This window comes from Pholcus phalangioides, unplaced genomic scaffold, assembly GCF_987345545.1.
Source record: "Pholcus phalangioides strain wild (caught in Gottingen) unplaced genomic scaffold, Ppha-v1.0 ptg000017l_1, whole genome shotgun sequence".
NCBI classification, from domain to species: Eukaryota; Metazoa; Arthropoda; class Arachnida; order Araneae; family Pholcidae; genus Pholcus; species Pholcus phalangioides.
This window is the reverse complement of record NW_028301610.1, coordinates 32,779,096-32,805,378: the sequence shown is the minus strand read 5'-3', so window position 1 is coordinate 32,805,378 and position 26,283 is coordinate 32,779,096. Positions and strand designations below refer to the sequence as shown.

At 38.0% G+C, this 26,283-nt stretch overlaps 1 protein-coding gene across 2 annotated transcripts; it reads right to left on the bottom strand.

Annotated features, from left to right (window-relative positions):
* Positions 1-6,129: 6,129 nt before the first annotated feature.
* Positions 6,130-25,119, bottom strand: LOC149072927 (transient-receptor-potential-like protein). Of its 2 annotated transcripts, none has more exons than XM_089246570.1 (15): positions 25,016-25,119; positions 24,460-24,626; positions 23,506-23,749; positions 22,111-22,455; positions 21,778-21,948; positions 21,335-21,569; positions 20,325-20,477; positions 18,999-19,138; positions 18,755-18,870; positions 16,901-17,158; positions 16,061-16,256; positions 13,770-13,931; positions 13,617-13,658; positions 12,324-12,510; positions 6,130-7,586 (listed from the first exon to the last, which is right to left on the bottom strand). In XM_089246570.1, exons 2-15 carry the CDS (start codon positions 24,606-24,608, stop codon positions 6,388-6,390), a joined length of 3,597 nt encoding a protein of 1,198 aa, XP_089102696.1. In that variant the 5' UTR covers positions 24,609-24,626; positions 25,016-25,119; the 3' UTR covers positions 6,130-6,387. The 2 variants fall into 2 exon arrangements, with proteins under 2 accessions (XP_089102696.1, XP_089102697.1); XM_089246571.1 differs by lacking the exon at positions 25,016-25,119 and adding an exon at positions 24,804-24,932.
* Positions 25,120-26,283: the final 1,164 nt, after the last annotated feature.

The window sequence follows — 26,283 nt, the reverse complement described above, 5'->3', positions numbered from 1 at the left end:
AATCATCTTCTCTGTGTTCATTTTTTATAAATTAAATAAAAATGTATAAATAAAATATATCAACCTTCATTAACATTTAACCAAAAGGACCAAGGTAATTATTTTCCATTAACTGGATTACATGTTATCCAATAATGAAAAAAAATGCAATATGGAACCATTGAATAAAATAAGACAAAAGAGATAAATGTGATTCTAATTCAAGATTTTATAATTTTAATTACATTGGCTACATTCAAATACATTTGTGACTTACATGCCCAACATATTCACATATCTGTTATAGTTGGCTAAAATACCCATTCATAGAATATTGTTTCATTTTTTTCAATGGAACAAAATAATATAATTCGCCAACATGCCATAAAAATCGGGGGACATCAGCCTTTTGAATGCGTCTCTGGAACAAATGTGTTTAACATAATAATTTTGATAATGGTAATAAAAATTGAGCCTTTACTTACAGCTCTCAGTGTTTCTCAACCTTTTTGAACCCAAGGCCTGAAAGAATTTGATGAACCACAGACATACAGAATGGGTGATGCATATGTCCAGTAAAATACAGACATTTATAAGCAGGAATAAAATACATGTGAACAGGAATATCCATAATTTTATATGACATATTTTTGACCATTTCTAGTTTTTCATAAAATTACCCTGTTTTTTTCGATGAAGCTTGTTTGAATTTTAATCTTTACTAAAATCATGAACAAAAATAATTTTCATAATTTATAAATTATATTATGATAATTATGGCTATAAATACGTAAATATTCATCATAACTATTCATCTTAAATATTCATGTTTTCAATGTTCTTTCCTTTATTTCAGCTCATTGCGATTTCCAGTAGCTCTTTATTTCTTGTATATTAGTAATCTCTCAGCTATTTTAGCAACAATTGGTAATTTTGCTGACTAATTGCCCTTTTATGAGACAATAGGTGATCATAATTCCTGGTATTTTTTATCAAGGTAATATGGTCAATCAGTCAGGGGGAATGTTTCTTTTTTTTTTGTGTGAATTACATTTTTTATTTACTTAGATTTGCAGCAACCCTTTGTTCACTCACCCGTCAATGATTTTAGTAATAATTTTTATTTTTTGGCTACATTTAATGATATCCCGTACTTATGATCAGACTTTTTTTTTGCATTTTTCTCAATGAGATACATGATTACCATAAGTGAAGGTTTAATTTTTACTTCAACTCAGAAAGATATATATTACTAATATTGGTTACAACAATTGAATAGCTTTTCATTCAGTTAGCAAGTTACCATGTTGCAACCCTATTGAGGACAAGATCCCTAAACATACATTCGCATCTCATTCTTGCTTTTTTTCCTCACATTAGCACATAGTATAAGTATCATATCGGTACTAGCTTTAAACTGTACTTCATCCAGTAAAATATACAATTTGTCTATGAACTCTACAGAAAAATGAGAAGGGACGTACACGTCTTAAAAATATATTAGACAAACAATTTTTCTTTTGACTTTTTTATTGCATGGTTATGTAATTTAAGCCATTAGCATTAGAAAAAAGGGAGGGGAAACAAAGTTCCTAAAGTAACCCTTTGAGAGTGGAAGTTGAAAAAATATTTTCCCCTACACTCATAATACTGTTAGAGAGGAAAAGAGACATTTTTTCCCTCTGTAATTTCTTACGACTGGAAGAATTTTTTTCAATCTCACACCTTGTGTGAAATGTGAGAAAGGTGAGCACAAACGCCCTATAATGTGAGCAAGGTTGCCATATTTTGGTGACTTCCTGAAATGGTAGTTTTCTCTAGGACATTCCGCATTAACCCAGAAGAAAAATATAATTTTTTGTTGTATATGGTGTCCCAGAACTCTACTGCAATAGAGATGGGTGAAAGCAGGGCCGGTCCCAGAAATTTTTCCGCCTGAGGCGAATGATTTTTTTGCCATCTTTTGAATATGTCTGTCTAAAAATAGTTTTCTTTTTTCACATCTTTTACCCTAATACAGTGGCTCCTAAAGTGTGGATCGTGACCGCCTGGGGAGGAGTGGGTCACACCGGTGATTTAGGGTGCTATATTTCATACTTCTGCCAACCGTGGCTCCCTTGTCACGACAACGTTTCTACGCGGCTCCCCAGAATAGTCTAAAAAAAGCCACTTCAAAGCACTAAATAGGCAATCATCATTGTTAACAGCTCTCCGTGACGTCCTCAATAAATGTTCGTGAGGACCCTAGGACTCGCGGTGCACACTTTGACAAACACTGGTCCAATTCCATAGAAAAGACACAGAAAATAAATAACTCAAAGATTTAAAGTTTTCTATGTCGGAGACAAATTCGGCACTGATATAGTGTCGACATTTTTCGTGGTAGTTTATGATGAGGTCCTACCCGACAAATGTCCATGCATACTCCGTGAAAATTTCAACTATATTATATCCTATTTTTTGTGAGGCCCTCTTCTATTGATCCCCCGGGCCGTGCCCAGGTGGATCCATGCGTTAAGACGACACTGTATGTAGAGACCTGAACCCGAAGAAGCAGATGCACTCAGGTTCTCACCACTTAATGCGATTGCGATTTCGGACTTCCCCGAACGATGGATGCAACTAGAAAAGATATAGTCCAGCTGTACTTTTGGAAGTGCAGGAAGGAGGTATATGAGACGAATTGAGCATTGAATAGCAAAAGAGTTAGCATTTCAAAAGTATTGTGTTACTTGCACTTATTTACCCACTCACGCTTTCCACTCAAAACGATTTCAATAAGTACAAATCTGCAAGGGAATTTGGAACGGGAATTTTTCTTCCTTTCAGCTAAAATCCTGAATTTTTGTTATTCAACCATTGTGAGGCGTAGAGAATGGAACTGTCTAAATAATGTATATCACAAACATCTTTTTTAACGCACAATATGTTTTATAGATCTCCTGAGAAAGTTTCTCGGAAAAAAAAAATTAATCTAAAGGACGGATCCCACGATTACTTGGTTCGCGTCGCAGGGTAAGATAATTAAAGTAGAAGATAATAAAGGTCTTTGTCTCTCTCTCAGGATCCGCGGTCGCCTCGGGGAAGCAATAAATGTTTATGGCTTTCAATATAAAGGGCACGGAACATCTAGCCAACAACAGGGAAAGTTCAGACATTTCGAAAAGGATAGAGAAGGCAAGGCCGCAACTAGGGGGAGAGCAGGCGGGTCTAGTGCCCCAGGCGCTGTACCTGAGGGGGCACCAATTTCATTCTCAAACCTTACCTTCAATATTACAAGGGGGCGCCAAAATGAGCACTTGCCCCGAGTGACCAAGCATTTAGTAGCGGCCCTGAGAGAAGGTTCTAGTTCTAGTCTCCTATATTGTTTTACAATCTGATAACTAGAGCTCCGAAGTTCAAGCAAAATGCCATATAAATGCCTTTTTTTGTTTTTTTCAAACTTTTTTGGTAAAAATGCCTTTTCTGAAGTTTTCCTGCCATAAATGGCTATTTTAACATATTTTCAAGTTTATTAGTGAATTTCAGTGTCCATAATCTATTGATTTTGAGCATTGAGAACAAAAGAATTGCTGTTTTTCAAATTCCCTAACTCTCTCAGTACGAATTATCATCAGAAAGCTACACCCCTATCCTTTCCAGCACCATTTAAACACGAATAAGTGATCTGAGAGATAGAGAAGTTGGTGTTGCCGTGCAAAAAAAATTAATTTTGGTTTGACCAGGTGGTGTTAGACGTGAATGATTTTGTTTCAGATCAACACAACCCATGTTAGAAAATCAAATGATATAGGTCCGTTCCACCCTTTGCAAAAGTGATAACAATACCTGAATGATAATTTTATCAGTGATTCTAATAAGTGGCATCGACTGTAGTAGCAATAGATGCAACCAGAAAAATGTATGCTTTTGTTTCAAACACTTGTTTAACACAACCAGAGGCGGATTTATGGTTAAGCCACCTGCGGGCTATTCAAATTTGCCGCCCTGGGTTAAAACCCGTTTAGCTGCCCACCTGTAATTATGGAGACTTTTAAAATTAAGACCATACATCCCGTTTTACGGGACATGAGCATTTTTTCCGTTCTTGTATGGTTAGGCTGTCTTCTTATTTCCGTAAAAATGTTCAGTTTGTCACTCTATTCATAATTTTTGTCAGTCATTTTCTGCACACGAGGACTAATTACAGTGGAACCTACAAGTTATTGCCGATTCCGAACGGCAGCGTTCGACATTTTGCTTTTTTTATTTATATTCACCGAGAGGTTGGTGACTTAAGCCCTCGGTGTGGGACTCCCTGCTGCAGCAATCATGTTGTCACCGTTTCTGTTGCAACCTCCCCCCCTTCCCGAGTCAGGAACGTTTCTGACAAGAATGATTTGGGTATCGAACTCTCGCGACATCTCTAAACATCCTTTGGCACTTTAGGGTAGAAACATAGTGCAAGCTGGTTTCCGATTCTGCAAATCCGCCCTGTTAAGGATTGGTTAAAAACTTGAGTTTCAGGTTCTAATTTAAAAAAATGCTCAAAATGTATTCAAAAATCATTCTGTACCAGTTTTGAGAGTGAAAATACAATGTGTCATCAAATAAAAAAAACCTAAATGTTTATATGATCCTTTGTCGTTGAACTTCTAATTAGAAAGTTGTTGTCCTGTCGCTCTTGAGATCACCAAAAACCAAAAACCTCACGTTCCTACGTGTCGCTGATATATTTGAATTAAAAAATCGAAGAGAAAAGTTGGGAAAGAATAGCATAAACTAACGGTAAACGTTTCTTTACCTCATTTACGCTGTTTTTGGAACTTTTCTCCGAGTTTTTGAATTCAAATATTTCAACGAATATTCCACTTAGAGACATGGAATTTTTTTTGTTGGCCTCGGGAGAGAAAGGGCAACAACTTTCTGATTGGAAGTTAAATGAAAAGGCGACCGTATAAAAATTTAGATTTTTTATTTTATAATGCACTGTGTTTTCCATTCCGTCAGGGCCAGACTTAAGCATGTGTGAAGGGTGCGGCCTCACCGGGCAGCAAAATTTTAGGGGCCGTAAAACGGGATAAAAATACTTGGCTTATATTTTGACGTTACCCTAACGTTAACGAAGCAAACCGATTAGAATTCTGTTCAAGACCCACGGTCCCCATAAGGGTGGGGCTGACAGGACTCCAGCTCGGGACGATTCTTATAACTTTTTGTTTTTAGATATTGCAAATTCACTATGGTGGGGCCCATCAAAGATCCTAGCTTAGGGGCTCTGCTGAAGGAAATGGGGGGAGGGGCACACATGCAAGATCTCTAAAATTCAGGCATTGACGCCTCTGGTCTAGGATTTTCGCAGAACTTCCCCCCCCCCCCATCAAGCCAAACCCGGAGAATAATGGAGGTGGATCTACTGCCCTGGGCACTGGATCAGAGAGGGCGCTAAAATTATTCAAAATTACATGAGGAAGACCATAATACATGCAATACATGCTTGCCGGCTAAAAGAGTATCTAGTTGCGGCCCTGGGTAGATAATCGGTTGTCTAGCTCCGACATTCCCCCTCCCCCAACTTTCAAGTGTCTAGGGGCACACTTGCAATTCTTTAATTGAGCAGCGGGCATCATCGTCCAAATTTACTGTCGAATGGTTTTTTTATGACGATGAAATAGTAGTTTGATATGCATTCTCGTGCTAATGTAAACATGGCATGCACCAAGATGTTCATTGACACTAGGGGGGGGGGGGGATTGGGAAACTCCGTTATAGAGGGCCGTAAAGCTGTTTTTACACCGGGCCGCTTAATGCTTCAGCCCGTCCATACATTCTGTACCAGTTTCAAGAGTGAAGTTGGTACAGAATGATTCTTGAATACAATTTTGAGCATTTTTTTTAAATTGTAACGAATACCTCTACGAAGAACGGTTGATGAGATGAAGACCGAATTAGGACGTACAGGACACCCTGTATATAAAGATGTTTACATATAGGTGATGAGTACTGAGTAATCGAGCTGGAAATTTAAAAAAACTAAAAACCGTCAGTCCATATTTCAGCAGCTTCGGGCTATTATTAGTTATTTTATACATATTTTTAATGCATTGCGGTTCCTACTACATATATTAGAAGTAAAATTGCTTGAAAAATAAGTCAAATTACTCCTTCGTTAAAAATTCTAAGCAATTCTTATTTATTGATGAAACTAATTGTTAAGCAAGCTCTTAGCAATTGCAAATTATAAATTTAGTGATGTTGAGCAATTACAGGAGTCTAGTTATTTCTAAACATTCAAAGTAACTTGATAAATACAAGTTTGTCAAGATATTCGAGGTAAGAAATTGAAACAGTTCTTCAAATCAGCATTAATTACAGATTTTGAATCATCACTAGTTTGAATATATACTGCAACAAATAATAATTCAATTTTTATATCCATCCATGGCGGCACCCTTCGATATCAGGAGCTACAGTTTTAGGTTTCACATCCTTTTTATCTTCATTTTGTTGTTTTTTTTGCGGGACCGGTATTGATGATTTTATCCCATCTTGAGATTTTTGCATTTTCATAATTTCTGGCATACTCCCTGTTGGACTATGGATCGAAACAACGACAGAATTCTCTGACATCTTGAACTCTAGATTTTCGACTCTGGGTCGAGATTCCGATCTTCCGTCTCCTTCAAATGGAACGTCTATTGTGATGGAAGAATCTCCCATACTTGATGGATCAGCCTGTGTTTTGTTCACTTGTTTACCTGAATCTTGAACTTCAGTCGCTTCTGAAGTTGTTCTGCCGATTAAGGTTACTACTTGGTCAGGATTTCTCGTCCCTGTTGACACCCCTGTTCTTGGGACTTCATCTTTGCAGTCTTGCTGAACTGATAATTTAGTTCTTTCTGTAGATTTTGAAGCTGGAGGGGGCAGAGGAGCAGCACTCTTGCTCTTTTTCCCACTCATTTCAGTGGGAGAATTTTTCAACTCGACCACTTTCGGTGTCGTTTTGAAAGATACGCTCTTTTGTACATGAGAAATATCAGCTATGTTTTTATTGGTTGCTGGATGGCTGGCAGCAATTTTTTGCGGGCTATCTTGCCTTTGAAAATTTTCAGTAGATTTCTGCAGGAGTGGTTTTGGTCGCGCGATGTCTTTAGACATAACTGCTGAGTCATTATCCCGCAAGGTCGTGCTAAGGCCTCCATCAAACGGCATGTTAGCTTGGGCCGTCTGTGTCTTAGATGCCTCAGTTTTTTTCATCTCTGCATCTGGTATCAAACTGGTATCGTTAGGAACAGGTATGTTCGACTTCAATTCTTTTTGACCATCCATTTTAATGGGAGAACTTGGCACCCGATTCTTTTCTTCATCTTCATTATCACTGACTGTTGAGGACTGCCTTGTTGGACTGTCAGTCCTACCGATTATTTTAGATTTCTTAGCCAGTTGTATGAGGTCTCTCCATCGTTGACTTCCTGCTGTTTCAGGAGCTGATAAGCCTACAAGTCGTGCTAAAACGCTTTTATTCCCTCGAATCTCTGGAGCAGCATCTTCTGCGCACACCTCCATTAAACCAATGCTGAAGTCATTTATCAGGCGGCGCTTGCGTATTTGGATCTTACCAGGGGTGACTGTTCCATAAATGAAAAAGATAAAAGAGATTAAGTGTATATATATTAATAAAAATGCTTATTCTTTAAAGTTTATATTTTCTTCAAAAATTTAACATTCAATCAGAAAATTAAGTGTTGTATAGAATATTAAATTCACTTTAAGTCGTTTTCAGTACTTAAAAAACAATGGATTTTTTAATTTACATTTTAATTATTTGGCAGTTTTTTTTTCTCCTTTGCATTTTATATTCGTGTGTTCCTTTAAGTGTCATAGCAATAACCACTATACCACCCCCCCCCCCTTCTAAAATGTCACATCTTTTTTATGACATTTATTATTTTTTTGTAGGTTGTGAGCTTTCTTCCGATTTTCACCAGGTGCAAAGTCAAGGGGATAGGAAAAAATGTGTTCCATTGAGAAATCAGCTTCACAAGGCATCTGGGTTTGTTACTGCTAAAATAAAAGGCTTTTAAGAAGGCGAGGTATTTCATCAATGCCGGTAAGAGGGTACATTGCGGATACTAATAAAGTGTTATTGTTAACTTAAAAAAATGTATTATTACAGTAATTACTGTGTTTACACAACGGGAAATTATTTTAGCTGCAGTAAAAAATACTCTATAAGTTAGGTTGTATTTAGAACACATTATATATGTATGTCAACTCTTTGTTCAAAGAAAAAGGTTTGTCCATGCTTTGGACTTCTACTAAATTGCACACACACACACACACACACTAAAAAATACCAAAGTCATTATGGGAGTGAGGACGTACAAAAATATTGAATTTGACGGTGAAAGGTCTAAGCGTTCGGTATAATGTTATCATGAACTGACTCATAATTGACAAAAATCGAAACATATCAGCAGCATAAACAACAGCGTATATAATGCTCAACGAAATAAATTGGTAGAATGAGGCTTGATGAAACGGCCGAAGATGGATATCATAGTAGCGTAGATGAAAGAAAAAACTGAAGAAAGATCAGTATAAGACAATTTCTGTTAACTGGACAGCCAAGTAGATTGACTTCGTCTTAGCTTCCGTCGCTACTGGAGAAGTAGGAGAAATGCTTGGAAAAACTTCTTTTGGATGACGGCCCGACCAGGGGTGGAGCCAGAAATTTCGTTCGGGGGGGGGGGGGACCACTTTCATTTCGGGGGGGGGGGACCAAAGTGACAGAACAATGGATTTGGCCATCTTTTCCCCTTTTTTCGGTCATTTTCTCACATTTCGGGGGGGGGGGGGGCCAGACCCCCAAGTCCCCCTCGCTACGCCCTTGGGCCCGACAGCCCTGAAGGTTCTACGGATCAAGATTAATTTGCCTTGGTTTTTTTAGAAGTAAAACAGATTTCTTTCATACGAACATCAAAGAGCAGATGTATGAAGATGAAAATACGCTTCGTATAAGTCCTGAATCATCAGATAAGAAGCTGAGATACACCAAAATGACACAAGATACTGCAGAGATAAACTACTCGATGGCCCTCTATCATCGTTTTATCATTTCCAGAGCCTCCATACACCTAGTATGGCCAGGCGCGGATCTAGGTCGATGTGTTGGGAGGGGCGTTCGGTTCTGTTCAATCGTTCCGTCTTTTACGGGACATAAATTGTTTCCTAAATTTTCCTCTTGGAAGGGGCGTTTGCCCCCCTCGCCCCCCCCCCGGATCCGCGTATGGGGCCCGAGACGGACATCTTCAGCGGCGAATAAAGATAGTGCGATATCTCCATCTACAAATACAGTGGAAGCAGACATCTTCAGCATTGAATAGGGTAGAGGCAGGTATCTCTAGCTATATACGAATGTAGGCATCTCCAGCGATATATGAATGTAGCCGAGGCAGGTATCTTCCAGCTGTCAATTGTAGCCGAGGCAGGTATCTTCCACCTGTCAATTGTAGCCGAGGCAGGTATCTTCCAGCTGTCAATTGTAGCCGAGGCAGGTATCTTCCACCTGTCAATTGTAGCCGAGGCAGGTATCTTCCAGCTGTCAATTGTAGCCGAGGCAGGTATCTTTAGCTGCCAATGTAGCCGAGGCAGACATCTCCAACTGTGAATGGAGCGGAGGCAGATATATTCAGATACGAATAAAATCTAGCAGACACTATTAACTGCGAATGAAATCGAGCAGACACTATTAACTGCGAATGAAATCGAGCAGACACTATCAGCTTCAAATGGAGCGGTGGCACACATCTGCAGCTGCGATTAAAGCCGAGGCAAATATCTTCAGCTCCGAATGGAGTTCCTATTAAGCTTCGAAGTGAGTGGATGCTGACGTCATCAGCTGTGAATGAAGCCGAGGCAGACACCATTAGGTCCGTCGAATCAGCCCGTATTTTATTGGCCAGATCAATTTTTTCCTCCTCTTTCTGCTCTTGGGGGGAACGATCGCCTCCATCGCCCCCACGCGGATCTGTACATGGGTGTGACGCTTATATACCCATGTGATTTGAAATTGCAACACTAAGAAAAACACAGGTGACAAGAAAGAAGAGCTTTTCCTCTGCTGCCTGAGGTACGTCATTTCATACTGATTCAACGCACATCCACTAATCGTTCATTGTTGCTGGTGGTGAGGGCAGACAAGACAGTCGTGGCGATCAGATTCCATACATTTTCAATAGGAGACAAATCTAGCTTATAGCACAGGCCAGAGAAGAAGCCAAGAAGTTGTTCTTAGTGTTTCGATTTCAAACCACACGAGTGTGCTGTCCCTGGGCTCGAGAGCCTCACCAAATCGTTCGACACGGTCCACTCTTATAAGGGCATGACGGTAAATTGAAAGAGAATGCTCTGCTCTCTGAAAGTTTATTAAGGGGGCCTAAAGAACAAGTACAGTAACGAGTTCACATATTTTAACTGAGATAATTAACAGGAGACGTATATGTATGTTCGAATGAATCCTAGAATTTTCTTTTTTCCTTCTCACTTCATTTACTTTTCAAGATGATAACAAGATACACCAAACTATTGGTTACTAATATTATACCTAAAAATTAAAAAAAAAAAATGCATGTTGGTCAACTACATACACACACGCCACGGCATTTACTGACTATAATCGGAAAACAGTTGGTATCTTAAAACTTTGTACCGCAGTTGTATAGTTTGTGAGATGGCAATGAATCACGACCAAAACTGTTTTGAGAGAAACGATGTCACTTCCAGCAGTCCATACAAAGTACGACGACCAAGCGGAGAAGAAGATGCATTTTGCAAAATTAATTCACTTGCCTCAACGGGGAATCGAACCACCAACATCTCACAGACTGGCGACTGCTCTGCCATTAAGTTACAGAGTATCGGCACTCTTTTCCCCCCAGAAAGTATATGTACACCAAACGGGACAGCGCAAGGGCAGCCCACACCCCAGCTCAGCCAATAGATCTTAATGACGGTAGCCCCCCCCCCCCAGATGATGACAGCCTGAAAAATTATGAAAATATTTTCAAAAATGTTTTACTAAAAAAACACGACTAAATTTTAAAAAACTGCAAGCAAGGTACAGATGCCGCTGTGGTGGTCGAGTGGTTATAGTGACGGACTCGCGATGTGAGGATCCGGGTTCGAACCCCACAGTGGTGGTCGGCTGAGTTGGTTTTCTGTGGTTCCCAACTTCAAGGTGAAAATGCGAGCCGATCTCCCCGTTAAAAAGTCTCGCCACAGAGAGCAACAGTCCTACAACGATAAATCATTCAATCATAACACTTCACTCATAGTTAGAAAAACAGATGGCAGCACTACACATAACAAGCATTACACAGAAACAAAAAAAAACTTCACGTCAGGTTTCACTACACGTACACGCACATTGCCGCATGTACCGATTCGTTGGGGGTTCCGCGGGGGGGGGGGGGGTGCATGTGTGGTGTAGCAGTAGTAGGTAGGGCCTCCAAAAAATGGCTCGGGGATCCATGATGTTCTTAAGTCAGCCAACTCGTTGGGCAATTTGCCTGTTGTGGCGTTGTATTTGTATTAGTATACAGATTCGGCCACCTCGTTGGGCATTTTGCCTGTTGCAGCCTTTGTGTTAGTATTTGTATACAGGGTGTCCTGCAAGTCCTAATTCGACCTTTGTCTCATAAACAATTCGTCTTAGAGATATGGTTTCGATTTAAAAATGACCCAAAAGGCGTCCAGGGTTCAATCTGTACCAGTCTTGAGAATGAAAATGCAGTGTTGTACAGAATAAGAAATATAAATTTTTATACGGATTTTCCTGTCTGATCTGAGCCCAACGAAAAAAAAAAAATCCAATGTTTTTAACTTTAATATTCTCTGAGACATTTGAATTCAAAAATTGGAGAAAATCTGGGAAAGAAAAGCATAAATGAGGAAAAGGATCATTGTCCGTTATTTTTTACTGTTCTTTACCAAATTTATTCCAGTTTTTGAATTCAAATATCTCAGCGAATATTGCATTTAGGAACGTGGAATTTTTATGTTGGGCTCAGAAGAGAAAGGGCAAAATTGGAGCTTAGAAGATAGGGAAACGTATAAAAATTTGATTTCTTTGCGACACACTGTATTTTCACTCTCAAAACTGATACAGTGTGATTTTGGAACACATTTTGAGCATTTTTTAAACTGGAACTATATCTCTACGATGAACGGTTGATGAGATAAAGGCCGAATTATAGGACATGCAGGACACTCTGTATATAGCGCGAGCTTGGCAGAAATAGCATTGAAAGAATAGCATAATCATCATCTGAACATTTCTCAATCCAACTTGGAGTTCTCATTACCATCTGTTTTATTGAGCTCAATTCCTTTGGTGTTCATCCCATTGCACCTAAGAATATGCATGAGGTCATGGCGGAAGGAGGACACATCTTGACGGACTTCTTTGATATGATCCTCTGTGACGGCGTCGGTCTCACAGGCTTTCTGCTGTGCTGTTACGTAGCGCCACACAAGGTTACACATAACACTCTGGAAAAATGAAGTTTTATACTGTGTTAAAAAGTGTATCATAATCAATAATAATAATAGTTAGAAGCTAGATTTATAGATCAAAATATCGCTAATTTTTGTCGTATTTCTGATTCAATGCTATAAAAATGACCGTATATCTGTAAACGCATCATTCAAGTGACAATGTAATAGACACATATACGATTATTACTAGATTAACTGAAGTAATATTAAGGGGTCCTACCGTGTTTACATTGATTTATTTCAAATGTTTTCCATATATATTTTGATTGTATATGCTATCCTATGCCAGTAAAAAATTTTGCATATCTTCAATACTTAATTTTTTACAAATTAAAGAAAAAATGCATTAGAAACAGCTTGCGCACATGATAAAATAACATGACATCAATAAAATTGAATAAAAATTAATTCAAAATAAGTAAACTGTTCGGTTCATTAAAATGACGAAAAAGATTTGAGATCCATTCATAAATACCTGGGTTATAAAATTGTTAAATTTTTTTAAATTTTAAAATTTAAAAAATTTAATTTTGAATAAGGAGTCGATAAAATCGCAATCCTTTTTACCTTTTTATGAACTGAACAGTTTTCTTTATTTTGAATCATTTTTTTATTCAATCATGTTGATTTCATGAAGTTTTATCATGCGCGCAAGCTGTTTTCAATGCATTTTTTTGGAAAGTTGTAAAAAATTAAGCATTAAAGATATGTAAAATTTTGTACCGGCACACGATAGCACACACAATTCCATATATGTTTTAAAAATTTGAAATAAATCAATGAATAAATAATATTTTTGTTCTTATTTTTTCCTCTTGCATGTATAATTTTTTTTTCTCATTCGAGGTTGTGATTTCCAGTAAGAGCAATTTAGCTCCTTGGTTTTTTTTGTTTCTTCTGTATTTGTGTTTTTTTGAATAACTATAAAGTTTATAATAATAATAAATATTAAAAAAAATAAAATTTTAACATAATAATATTTCTACATAAGAAAGTTTTTTTACCATGTTAAAAAGGTAGAAGACCCCTTAAAGTCATCGTCAACGATGAAAAATAATTTTTACACGTTTTACGTAAATAAGAGTGAGCAAAAATTTTACTTGATAAACAGCATCTCTTTCTTTCGCTTTCATTTCTTTTTTCTGCAAATAGACACGCAATATTTGAAAAAAATTCTTGTTTGTCTGTAAATAAGTAAATGTATAGACGGGCATCAAATTTAAAAATCATTCTTGTTACAGCAATCTTCTTACCCTGAAAGACAGGTTTTTTCTCAAATCTTTCTTATTGAATAAACGGATGATATTCTTGAAAGTTGGAAAGACGTTAAATGGTGGTGGGACGGTGCCTCCTTCCTCAAAATAATTCATGAACAGTTTCGTTCGAGCGAATTTCCACTCCTCGTCAGCGCGTTCCTGGAGAAAGATAGATGAATCAACAATGGATCAACACGTTCAAGCTGTTCTGGTGGACATGAGATTAAATAAGGGAATTAGTGTAATATTAGGTGGGGGAAACAAAGTTCTTGCCATAATTGATAGGTAGCGCCAGACGAGCTGCAGTAGTCGTGTTTGCATTCCAATTTGTATATTCGAAATCGTTTTCGAAACGTTAAAGTGTGTTCTAGTAGTACTCTAAATTTTGTTCTTTGTTTGTATCTTTTAGGTGTGATACGAGACGTGTAAAATGTCTGTTGAAAAATCTAAAATTCGTCGCATCATTTGGTTCCACTGAAAATCCAAACTTGGTGCTTTCGAAGCTGCGATAAATTCCGTCTTATCGGAGAATCCACTGTAAGTGCCAGAACAGACCAACAGGATACTGTTTCTACTATGGACATTCCCCCTCGACAATCCAGCTGAAAATTACCCGGTGCGAGGGCAGAGAAAGTCGCTAGACGAAGGTGTTGGCCACACGTACACTATAACAAGGTCATATTGTCTGTCTATAAGAAATCACATCACCGTGGAATAATATTCTATGATTTTCTTCCGAAAAGATATTCCTTGCTTTTTTTTTTTCCAAACAATAAATTCCTGGCAAGAGCTTCGTTGCCCGCCTAATATCTTGAAGTGCGTGTAGCCTAGAAGCCAGTGGTTTGAAAGTGTGCTTCGCAGTGAGCTGTCGATATCGATAAGTGCCAGTTCGGTGCTTTGAAGGGATTCTTTGTCATACTATGTATTGTGGGAAGCCGCCGATAGACGTTAACTAGAGAAGGGAGCTGCAAATGCAAAAGTTTAAGAAAAACTGCTATATCCCTTTCAGACTCGAGTATGCATTTTATGGATTTTTCAAAATGTTTTTGCATTTTTGATACTTGAAAATTCATTAAAAACAGTAGTTTCAGCAAATCTCTATTTTATCAATTTTTTTTTTCAAATTTACAATTTTGTTTCTTTTTTTGTGAAGGAATAATTCACTTGCTTCAATTTTTTTCAGCCAAGATGATGCAGGGTATATTCATCTTCACATACAATTCTTTCCAGAATTTTAACTGCTAAATTTTATGTAATAAAATTTGCCCGGAGGCACTTTCTCCTGGAAGTCATCTCAAAAACCCCCTGAAAGTTCCACTTCAAGTACTGACCTCTGATGAAATCCCATAAAGTTCATATTCACCATAATTCTAACTCTAAACTGGTTCAACAATGGTTCACGTCAGGGCTTTACTCCCTCAGGTCAAAAGAAAAAAAATCTACAATGAGAAAAAGCAACCCACGCATTTGTGGCACCAGAATCGGAAAGGGATAAGCAAAGAGAAAAGCATGACAGAATTGGCGATGAATTAAAAATAGACGTGGTGAAAAGGCGTTTAAGAAAACATTCGGAAAGGGGCAGCAGATTTTTGAAACGATAAAAGGTTCAAATACTGATGAGAAATGGCTAAATGCTACAAGACAATGTACAAGACAACACTTGTATGAACTTTCTTCTGGGAAACATCATTTCCGACTTCAAGCTTCCCAGTCTTGTTTAAATTCAGCTAGGTAGTAAAAGCAACATTCCCCAAGCTGATATGCTCTATTTGCTGTTTGCTGCTGATATGTGACTAATTAATCTCCTTTTACATACATTCGGACTTTAGTACGATATGGACTGCGATAAGAGGTGACTGTGAAACATTGAATGGCAACGAGGCTACTATGCGTCAAAGCTTTCTATCTGTATTTACCAAATTTCAAGCAAATCACGAGCTTGACATGCCAGTTGGAACTGCAATTAGTAACTCTTAATTCGCTGCCTTTAAACGAAAAGCCGTAACAAACAAATATACAGTATAGTACATTATAACGGGAATAGTTCAACCCTTATTTTTCAGTTGAGAGATGGCATCATTCTCTGACGTATCTTCAATCTGTAAAAGCAGTAGTCATTTCTCTACTACTCACGAGAGTTTAGGTGACTTTGTTCTGAAAGAAGAAGGTAGATGCCATGAGAGTTTCTGAGTCACCTCGAATCGAATTAATTTATTTAAACTCTATGAAAACCAAAGTTTGGTGGAACAAAACATAATATGTGATGATCAAAAGTAAGGTAAACTTACCGAAATTAGTTGATAGGAGTTGCTCATCATAGCAATGAGGAGGTTCAATAGAACCACCACATTGATTACGGAATACGATCCAAACATAAGTAGACCCCAGAATCTAGTATAGGTCTTGATGCCAGTTAGTTCGAACGTACTAAGATCGACGAGACCAAACGTTGCCCAAAATAACGTCTGTGATGATTCAAACAAACTGAAAAATGCGATGGATCATTTTAGTTATTAAGACACTTCTTATAAAGTTTATAAAGTCTAGTTGATATATACCAGGGGTGGTCAACAGTTGGTCTGCGGGCCGCATGCGGCCTGTGAAGTGATTTTGTGCGGCTCGCGACAAGGTGAAAGTACCGTGAAGAATTAAATTTGTGATCATTATATTTGAACTATCGGTTCTTCAACAGCAGATATTTCTTGATTAACAAACTGCTTACAAACTTCTTATGTCTAGTGACGAAATTAATTTAATAACTAACTAATTAATTCAACTAATAATAAAGCGGCTTATACATCGAAGTTGCACCACTGATGTGGCCCGCGACGCTATAGCTGACCATTATGTTGGACCGCGAACAGAAAGAAGTTGGCCATCCCGATACATACCAAACAAACTCAATAAACTCTAAAATTATGGTTATCAATTATGCCAGGATGCTGAACCATAGGCGGAGATAGACTTGGAAGTCTGGGGGGGGCACGGTTATTATTGCTGGGGGCAAGATGATGATGACGATGTCAATTCATATATACATTAGATCAGTCGACTCCACCTTTGACGCTGGGGGCAATGCCCCCACGCCCCCCCCCCCCTCCGTATCTCCGCCCATGAGCTGAACTCACTTCGAAAAGCGTCTCCAAGCTAAGCAAGCATCTCTTTGTTGAACCCAGTTTTCTTTTCCACCAGGACCCGTAAAACATAATTTTTTCTCCGCATCAGCGTAATACCAGAGAAGTTGGTTCAATCCACAAGCGAATGCAAATAGTACGAGGGTATATATGAAAAAGAACTTGATTATATCTATGATCATTCTGCCTAGAGAAATTTGTAGAGGTCCAAGGTAAGGGTTAATTGAGAAAATATGGACCAGTTTCAGAGCCCTAGAAAAAATAAGAACATGATTAATTTTTCAAGATGGTAACTCAAATACACACACTATTTTAGGAAGAAAAGTACGATGTGGAGTACAGGCTTCCTCGCTTTACGTGATTAATTGGTGCCCAAAACAAAGACGAAATCGCATAAAGTGATTTAAATTTAGCATGGGTAAGACAGGGATGGGTTTTTTTTTTCAGAAGGATAAGAAAAAGAAAACCAAACTTCCAGCAGCAAAATACAATTATTTGAATGAATTATTTATCTAAGCTTAGAAATAAATTTCGTAAAAATTTAGGCTATAAATTTTGCTTCTGTCTTCACTACTGCATATTGATTCTAGTGAGTGTTGATGTTTTCTTTCATGAAGAGCCTGATGTGATAGGATGATAACATTTTTAATGAAAGCAGTCAAGGTTCACCCGACAAGTAGTGTTCTTCGTCTCTTTATGAAAACTTTAGAAACAAAGCTAGAGAATTCTGAATATTCCACGCAAATATGACAATTCTAGATTCGTTAGAATCGTTTTTGATTGAAATTCTGATTGCATTGGCGATGTATTACCAAAAGATGTTCATGAATAAGACCTGGTAAGATGGATTCGAGTGTTTTTTCCATATTTATCTAATCCAGGGGTTTCCAACGTAAAACTTCATGCGGAAGCCTTGGTAGCAGCAGCCTAGTAAAAAAAAGTAGGCTGCAAAAGTAGGCTAGTTATAATGATGTTCCGTGTAACACTTGATGATAACGAGGCTGTTCCACGGAACTCAAACAAATTTTGAATATTTATTCAAAATAAGCGTGTCCCTGCTGACGTCTCAACAGCATCATAACCCCAGGGCAAAATGAAAGAGGACTCAGAGACACCACCTCTTAATCTACATATTTACTGTCCTAAAGCATTGTGCTAGATCTTATCGTGGAAGCACGTATGCAAATGAGGTCCCTATGCCGTGCCCGTGTGACACTCATGTGGTAGGATGGCCCTGAGTGTCCCGTAAAGTACATGTAAATTATGTAATTCAAGAATCCTCACTTCTCGTGAATAAAAAAAATTTCCAATAAAACCCATCATTTTTATGACTTATAAATTTTCCGATGAAACGGAAAATGGCATTCACGAACTTCTGGAGCTTCTGGTTTGAAAATTCGATGTGAAAAAAGTTTAATGTTACTGTTTCTATGTTTTTTAGTCATCCAAGAAAGTGGTGTAGATTTTTGTTAACCCGGCATTATCTCATTAAAATTCAAAGTAAAAGCTTTGCGAGTATTAGTAACAAGAAATTTTTCTTCTTTGAAAGCTCTCTGGGTGCCGGGATATTTGAGGATTCCCTGGCATTCGATCATGTGAACTCCAAAAAACCTGTTACGGAACACCAGTTGGAAACCCATGGTCTAATCTACATCAGCGAATCCAACGGATTTTGTCATTTTAATTATGTCATATTTCTAATTTGTAAGCCCAATTCCAGGATTAAAATCAAACTACAGACCAAATTTTACGGGTCAAAACTTCTAAAATTAACTTTTCAAGATCGCGTTATACCAAAACCACGTAAAGCGAGGAATGGTGTGTACATTTTTTAAATTTAAAACTCACGCGAATACATTTCCAGCAGCGAAAAGTCCATCTGCAATTAGCATTGGATCGAAAGCATCCCATGCTTCTCGAGGTATATATACGGCCAAAGGATTGTCCCGAATCTCAGCCTGAGCCTGGAAATAGTTTGCGAAAGTTATATACGAAATCACATTTACATTAATGAACATTTTAATATTTAGTTGTTCGGAAACAGCAGGAAAAATACCGATTCCACGATGAGGAAATTTAAATGCAATCTTACTTGAAAGTAGGCTAGAAGTCGAAGTGCTGCAGTACCAACGTGGAGAAGGTTTCTAGTGAAATCTATGACATTCCACATATTATGTAAATATTCGACAAGTCCTTTTTTCCATAGTTCTCTAGTTTCTTGCCATACGTGAGCTAGTAAAATTATATCAGAAATCATGAATATGCCAGTCATTAAAAGCATTAATTATTTCGGAACATTCAATATGTATCATTAATGATTACACAGGGTGATTATAATTAAAGTTCCCGTACTCTGAGTAGTTTTTCTTATCCGAGTACAATCAAATTTTTAGGATATCTTAATGATACCATGGGAGAGAGACTTTTGAAATTGAAAAAAAAAGTTAAATTTTCAACCACCAGGTGAAAAAGTGGCACTTTTTTTGTTGAATTTTCCTTTTTTTCATCGACCATATAGCGTATATACCAAGTTTTCTATCAGAACGGGCGCTAAATAATCCTGAGTAGTTTCAGTATACTGATACTATTCCGTCTTATGTAGCGCCCGTTTTGGAGGACGTATTCTATTGAAACTTGGTATATGGCTATATGGACTGTGGGAAATGTAAAATTGCCAGAAAAAGCACCTCTTTATCACCAGGTGGTCAAAAATTGAACTATTTTTTATTTCATAAATCTCTCTCCCAGGGTCGTCTTAAGAGCATCATGGGCCTCCGGTCCAAGTGATTTTTCTGAGGCCCCACCTGGTTAATTCTAGAAAATTTCAACCAGATCTAATTTTTGTGGGGGCCCCCTCTTCTCTTGAAGCCCTGGGCCGTGCCCGGGTGGACCCATGCGTTAAGACGGCACTGATCTCGCCCATGGTCTCATTAAGATATCCTAAAAATATGGCTCTATTCGGATAATCAGTTTTTGAGAAAAACAACTCAGAGTACGGGAACTTAAATTATAACCACCTTGTATGTTCATAATTTTCATTATATTTTTCACCTTAGTGATTTAGTTGGAAGTATTAAATTTCCTACTATAAATAGAAAAGATACTTTGCCGGGGGAACTGTATAAAAATCGGCGTTTGTCGGGGTTTGAGAGACATAATACTGCTCTTTTCCATCTTTGGAAAGATCTTTTAGAGATTTAACATCAGGATGGGGATATTTTTGCAGTATCGAGTGATTAAACTGCAAATATGCTTCCATTTAAGAGTGGATAATTATAATCCAAGACTTAAAATGCTACGGGGTCCTACAAACCCTCAAGGAACTAAAGCTTGGATAAGTAAAAAAACTGATTCTTGAGTTTTTATTCGTAAAAATCTATCGGGAACTTAATATAAACAATAAAATTTTCCAACGCACCTATGATGAAAATAAGAATGCTCGTCTCAATAATGGTTGGTGGTTGCCCTCTCTGTTTTTTAAGCGTCTCTATGAGTTCCACCTTCATACGCTCGGTTCCAAAAAGCTGCACGAGTACAGTTTCCACACGTTGAGAAGCCAGTGTCAATAGAACTTGAGATAGACAGAAATACAGGGGAAATATATCATTATCAACCTAATATTTTATCTCTGGTTATCACTCTGTGTATATGATCTTAATTCACATCTATAATTTTCGACTAATCTCCACGGTATTTTATACAGCATATACTTCAAGTATAGCAGTTCTCGAAGTGTGCGTCGCGGTTGCTACGGGCGTCGTCAATCTTTGGCAAGGGCGTCCCGGTGAGGTGGAGATATTAATTTGTATGCCTATTTATGATTTGAAGTTCTTTTATAAGGTTTAAAATATCTACTAAACTATGGGAGGGACTGGGGAGCCACAGATGAACCATGAATTGAGCAAGGGAGCCGCAGGTGACAACAGTTTGAGAATCACTGGCATGTACATTAAATCTGACACGACTCAAATGATAGGCTCTCTCTCTCTCTACTTTGAATTTTTAAATTTAAGAAATGTCAGAATTTGTCAAAAAAGACACTCAAATCATTGTTTTCGTATTCGTGACGGAGAGTTTATAGGGTTAATGGTATTCCCTTTTCAAAAGTGAAAGGAGAGAAAATATTTCATTATTACCAATAAAAATCCCACTCTCTCACAATTCACTTGAGACCGGACTATTATTTTACTTGTCTGAACCATGAGACCATAAAGATGTGGAACCATGAGGCCATAAAACTGTTGAAATATGCTTGAGAAGTCCTCTATCATACTTTGATCACTTACTATTTTCCCCGGGTAACACCGGGTGTTTTGCTAGTACGTAACAAAATCTTTAGAATCTGAAAGGTAAATAAATGATAATTCTATATTATGGGCTAGGCTAAACAGTTGCATCAATACTACAGTAATTCCAAAGCATACTTACACAAAAAAAATAGATAAGAAAAAGAATGAAGAATAAACTTGAAGAATGGTTTTCTAATCAGCTTTCCTTTTTCACTGTGTGGGAGAAGCATATAATGTATTGCGTACAATGGGAAGAGAACCCCGATTTTGATGATTTCCCAAAGTTGTTGGACGGAGTTCATTTGTCTGAATCCTGGAAGGCCATCATACCATAGTTTACTCATGAGCTGCTGAACATTTGGATGAGCAATGAACTGGTATATGAAGAAAAATAAATCATTAATATTGGTTTTAATTTACATCCTCAATAGAAGACCATTGAGAAGGTTTATAAAATGAATCATAAGAGTAGAACAACTGCTGAATGTCACTGATAAGTGTGAATGAAAGCCATTTTCTGCAAACAACCGAATCATCTTGCTCTGGCACAAAATTTGATAAAAAAACAAAAGTGGAACTCACTTTTTTTTGTCTGTACTTGAGAGCCATTTCTACTCTGGTTAAGGGCAAATTTTCAATCTCTTGCGGCGGTGGTCGGACAGGGTCGTGTGTCAAAATTACACCGAGTTCTTTTGAACTTCTGATTTGAGCCAGCAAAGCTGTTGCAAAGTCCTGGCAACGAATTCGAAGTTTCTAAAAAGACAAAAATGTGTTATTAAACAAATATATACAATCTAAAATGAAAGAAAAACCAAACTAATAACATTGTAAATATTTCTAATCTTTTGAATAGTGATATGGTTATTACAGAAAAAAATGTAAAATATAAAATTCAAATAGACGGAAACGAATTACTTGATAATCGTCCTTGAACTCATTTTCTGCTCTACTAAGTCTTTTGAGTTCCCAAGACAATTCAAACGCAGTTAAAATAGGGTCGATAGATGACAAGCAGATCAAAGAAGGAGACGAAAGTGCCCTGTAAGCGTTGATCCTGGACCTTGAATGACACAAGCAATCGTCTTGCATTGCTTGAACGCATTCTTTGCAAGGGCATCGTACATCATGAGGCATTGGAAGAGTTGCACCTCGATCTAATAGCAGTTTGAGAATCTCATAATTATCTTTATGAGCTGCTAGTATCAATGGAGAAATTTCTGGTGTAAATGAGGAGATATCGTTTTCTACTTTCTCCCAGCTCTGTTTTGAAAATAAAATCAAAACGTATATAACTTACACAAATATGAATTAAACAACATTGAATAAATACTCATACAAATACAAATACAAGGGCCACAACAGGCAAATTACCCAAAGAGGTGGCTGAAAAAATTTGCCCATAAATAATATGGATGGATCACAACCTCCAGAGGTAAGCTATTCCATTTATTGAAAACCCTATTGGAGAAAAACTCCCTGCGCCACCACAGCATGGAATTGTCCCTTACTAAACGATACTGATGCCCCCTTGTCGAAGCGATTGAGTTATTAATACACCGTCGATTGACGGTGTATTAATAACTCATGGTCCATCCTATCCATCCTGTTGAAAATTTTGAACACTTCGATCCCGACATCTGCGTTCTTCCAATGTAAACATATTCAAGAAATCGAGTCTTTCTTCATAGCTCAAGCCTTGTATGCCAACAAGAGCACGCGTAGCTCTTCTCTGCACCCCCTCAACTTAGTCTATGTCCCTCTATAGGTATGGTCAGTTTATAGTGCAGCTCATATCATTTTCAAATACAAATACAATGCCACAACAGGCAAAATGCCCAACGAGGTGGTTGAGAAAAAGACGCCCATAACAATATCATCTTAATCATATCATCTTAAGTCGTTTTCACACTCTTAGCTCTACGCCGATCCGAGTAGCTCAAAAACTGGTTTTTGAGGGTGCGGTGACTTTTGCCATCAAAAACCAGTTTTCAGGGTTGAGGCAAATTTTGCCGTCAAAAACCGGTTTTCGCTCTGCTCGGAGTGGCGTACCATTTCGGGTGTGGATTGTGGAACTGGATTTAGGTGAAACCAGGGGCGTAGCCAGAAATTTCGTTCGGGGGGGGGGACCACTTTCATTTCGGGGGGGGGACCAAAGTGACAGAACAATGGATTTGGCCATCTTTTTCCCTTTTTTCGGTCATTTTCTCACATTTCGGGGGGGGGGGGGATTGGGGGTCTGGTCCCCCCCCCCTCGCTACGCCCTCGGGTAAAACTCATCCACAGCTTTTACTTTGAGATTGACCTACTTACATGCAGCTCTCCTTCTCTGTGAACGAGTTCTTCATGGTCAAGGAGTAGCTCTACAGCTTCTACATATTGAGCATTTATAGCGTGTAGAAGTGCATCACTAGTTTCTACACTGAACTCTATGAGTAGTTGAAGCAATTCCAAATTTTCGTTATCTATTGCCATAAGCATAGCAGAGCGCCCAACAGGATCTTTACAGTTGACGTCCACTTCGATTGAAGGTTCTCTCTTTTTCATGAGAAGGATTCTGAAAGAAAATTCAACTTTTCAATGAATATGAGATAAGTACCCGTCTTCGAGCAGTTAAATGATACCTATCATTCAATAGAAAACTTGAAAGTCTCAAAAAAAATTTAAGCTCATATTAAATCATGTTCATCGTTTGTACCACAAAAGAAAGGGTTCCTTGAACGTTGTCTTTAGGAAATGAATCGAAACCATAATCTAACTTGCAAAACGTACAAATACTATAAATACTGTACCTGTTTTTTTTTTGGGGGGGGGGTATTGATTTCTTCTCTCAATATCACCTGGGTACGACAAGAATTCATTGCGCATTGACCTGCACTGGCATATAAAAACTTACCTTATAGTTATGAGACCGGTGAAGCAATGCTATCGTTATAATGGTTATAAGACATGCTTATCAATCTCTAATTCTGATCAGTGGTGTCGGAATCGAGGTTGCTGTGAGTACTGGGGTACCCAAATAATTAATTCAAGAATGAAAATCTCACAAACCCGAAATACTTCCGACACAGGGCCGTGTTAAGGGCATCATGGGCTCCCGGGCAAAATGATTTTTCTGAGGCCCCACCAGGCAAATTTTTGAAAATCTCAACCAGATCCCATTTTTGTGAGGCCCCCGGGCCGGGTCCGGATCGGCCCATGCCTTAAGACGGCACTGTTCCGACACCCCTGATTTTCGTATAAAATCAGGATATAAACCCAATTTACCTACGAACTGTAGCTGCATCACCATGTTCTACAGCCAGAAGATACTTCTTTTCCAGAGATGTAAGTTTCCTAAGCGACGGATGCTGGCTGTAGAAGATATTACGGACAAGTTCTTTGTCGTCCGTATTCTCCATTATTTTACCTCTCATGGTTCAATGTAAATATCTCTAAAAGAAAACAGGAATTTGTTTTAATTTCAAATCTTATCCACAGATAGCTGAAATAAGTTTATTATTATGATTACATAACCATATAAAAGTAAGGCGTGTTAATGTTTACAGTCGAATCAATAAACTACGGCTAAACTCTTGGATACACAAACATATTCACCTGTCTTTACTCACCTGACAAGCTTAGCATTTAGCACAAACGGACATGGTCACAAATCTTTTAAACTTCATGGTCCGTAATAACATATATGCAGTAATGTTTGAATACATTCGTACATTGACTAGATAAAAACCTGATTTAAACTGATAAATGTATCGGTTAAAATTAATGAAGATCCTACGGAAGAAAATAAACTGGTAATAAATTTTAATATTTGACTACTTACTCTTTCTCGGAATCCTATTTCTATGTCTAGAGTAGTTTGATCTTTGAGAAGTCACAGACGGGTTGCTGTAGATATCCGGTATCCATGTAAAGTTTCCTCTGTGTAGCCCCACATGTACAAAACAAGAAACGTAGTCAACAGCAGTACACGTGATGGTATAATCTCTTTGCTAGTAAATCCTTTTGAGTCTGCTCTCTTCATTTTCGCTTTTGTATGGCTGCTCAACGCGCTTAGGTGGCGGAATGCAGCGTTATTAGCCCTTGTGGGAGGCGTGACAAAATTCTCAACAATAAAATAACTTCTAGTCACTGTAATAAATATCATAGATTTTTATAAATTTTGATCTAGAAAATGATTATTCAGTAGTTTTAATTTTTTTAATAGAGCATCCGATTCTCTTTAATCAGTTTTGGGGGGGGGGACGAACACTTCATAATACTATTAGAGAATTATAGTAAATCGTACAAAAAAAAAACGAATACAGTCAAACTCGGCTATAACGACATCGAAGATTCCGTGAAATACTGTCGTTATAAACGAAGTGTCATTGCAACCGAGGTTGATGTCGTCAAGACCTTTTTTGATGGATTAAAATGGATCTGATTCGATCGAGAAAAATACGGGAACATGATTACGGGATATCGCTACTTGTTTACGAAAAAGAGAGTTAGCTAAATTGCTAAATATTAGAATGGGAGAAGGACGACAAAATTGGTGTGGCCCGCAGGCAACAAAACCATAAATGCGCCTCTGGGGACACCTACGAACTCGACTGGGTTGTGTCAACACTTTAGTAGATTAAAGCTGGTGTTGGTTGTGTGTTAAATAGAATGGTCTTCAACGTGCCTCATCTTCCTGTAGATCATAGTTTCCCAAACTTTCTGTTCCATCGCCCCTTTCTTCAGAATTTTTTTTTCTCTCATCGCCCCCAACTCAAGCAAACCCATAGGATCCTATATTATGCCCGTAGCTTTTATTGTCCCCCTGGACTATTTCATCGCCTACCAGGGGACCAGGGGGCGATATTGCTCACTTTTGGGAAACACTGCTCTAGGTCATAGTCTCCTAAACTTTTTATTACATCGCCCCCTTCTTTAGAAAATTTTTATTCAGATCGTCCCCCAACTTAACTCAGCCCATAAGATCCTATATTAAACACATATTTTTTACCGCCCCCTTGGACCATTCGATCACCCCTAGGAGGTGATATTGCCTACTTTGGGAATCACTGCTCTAGAGAGGTGTCATGATTTTGATCGCTCACTGAG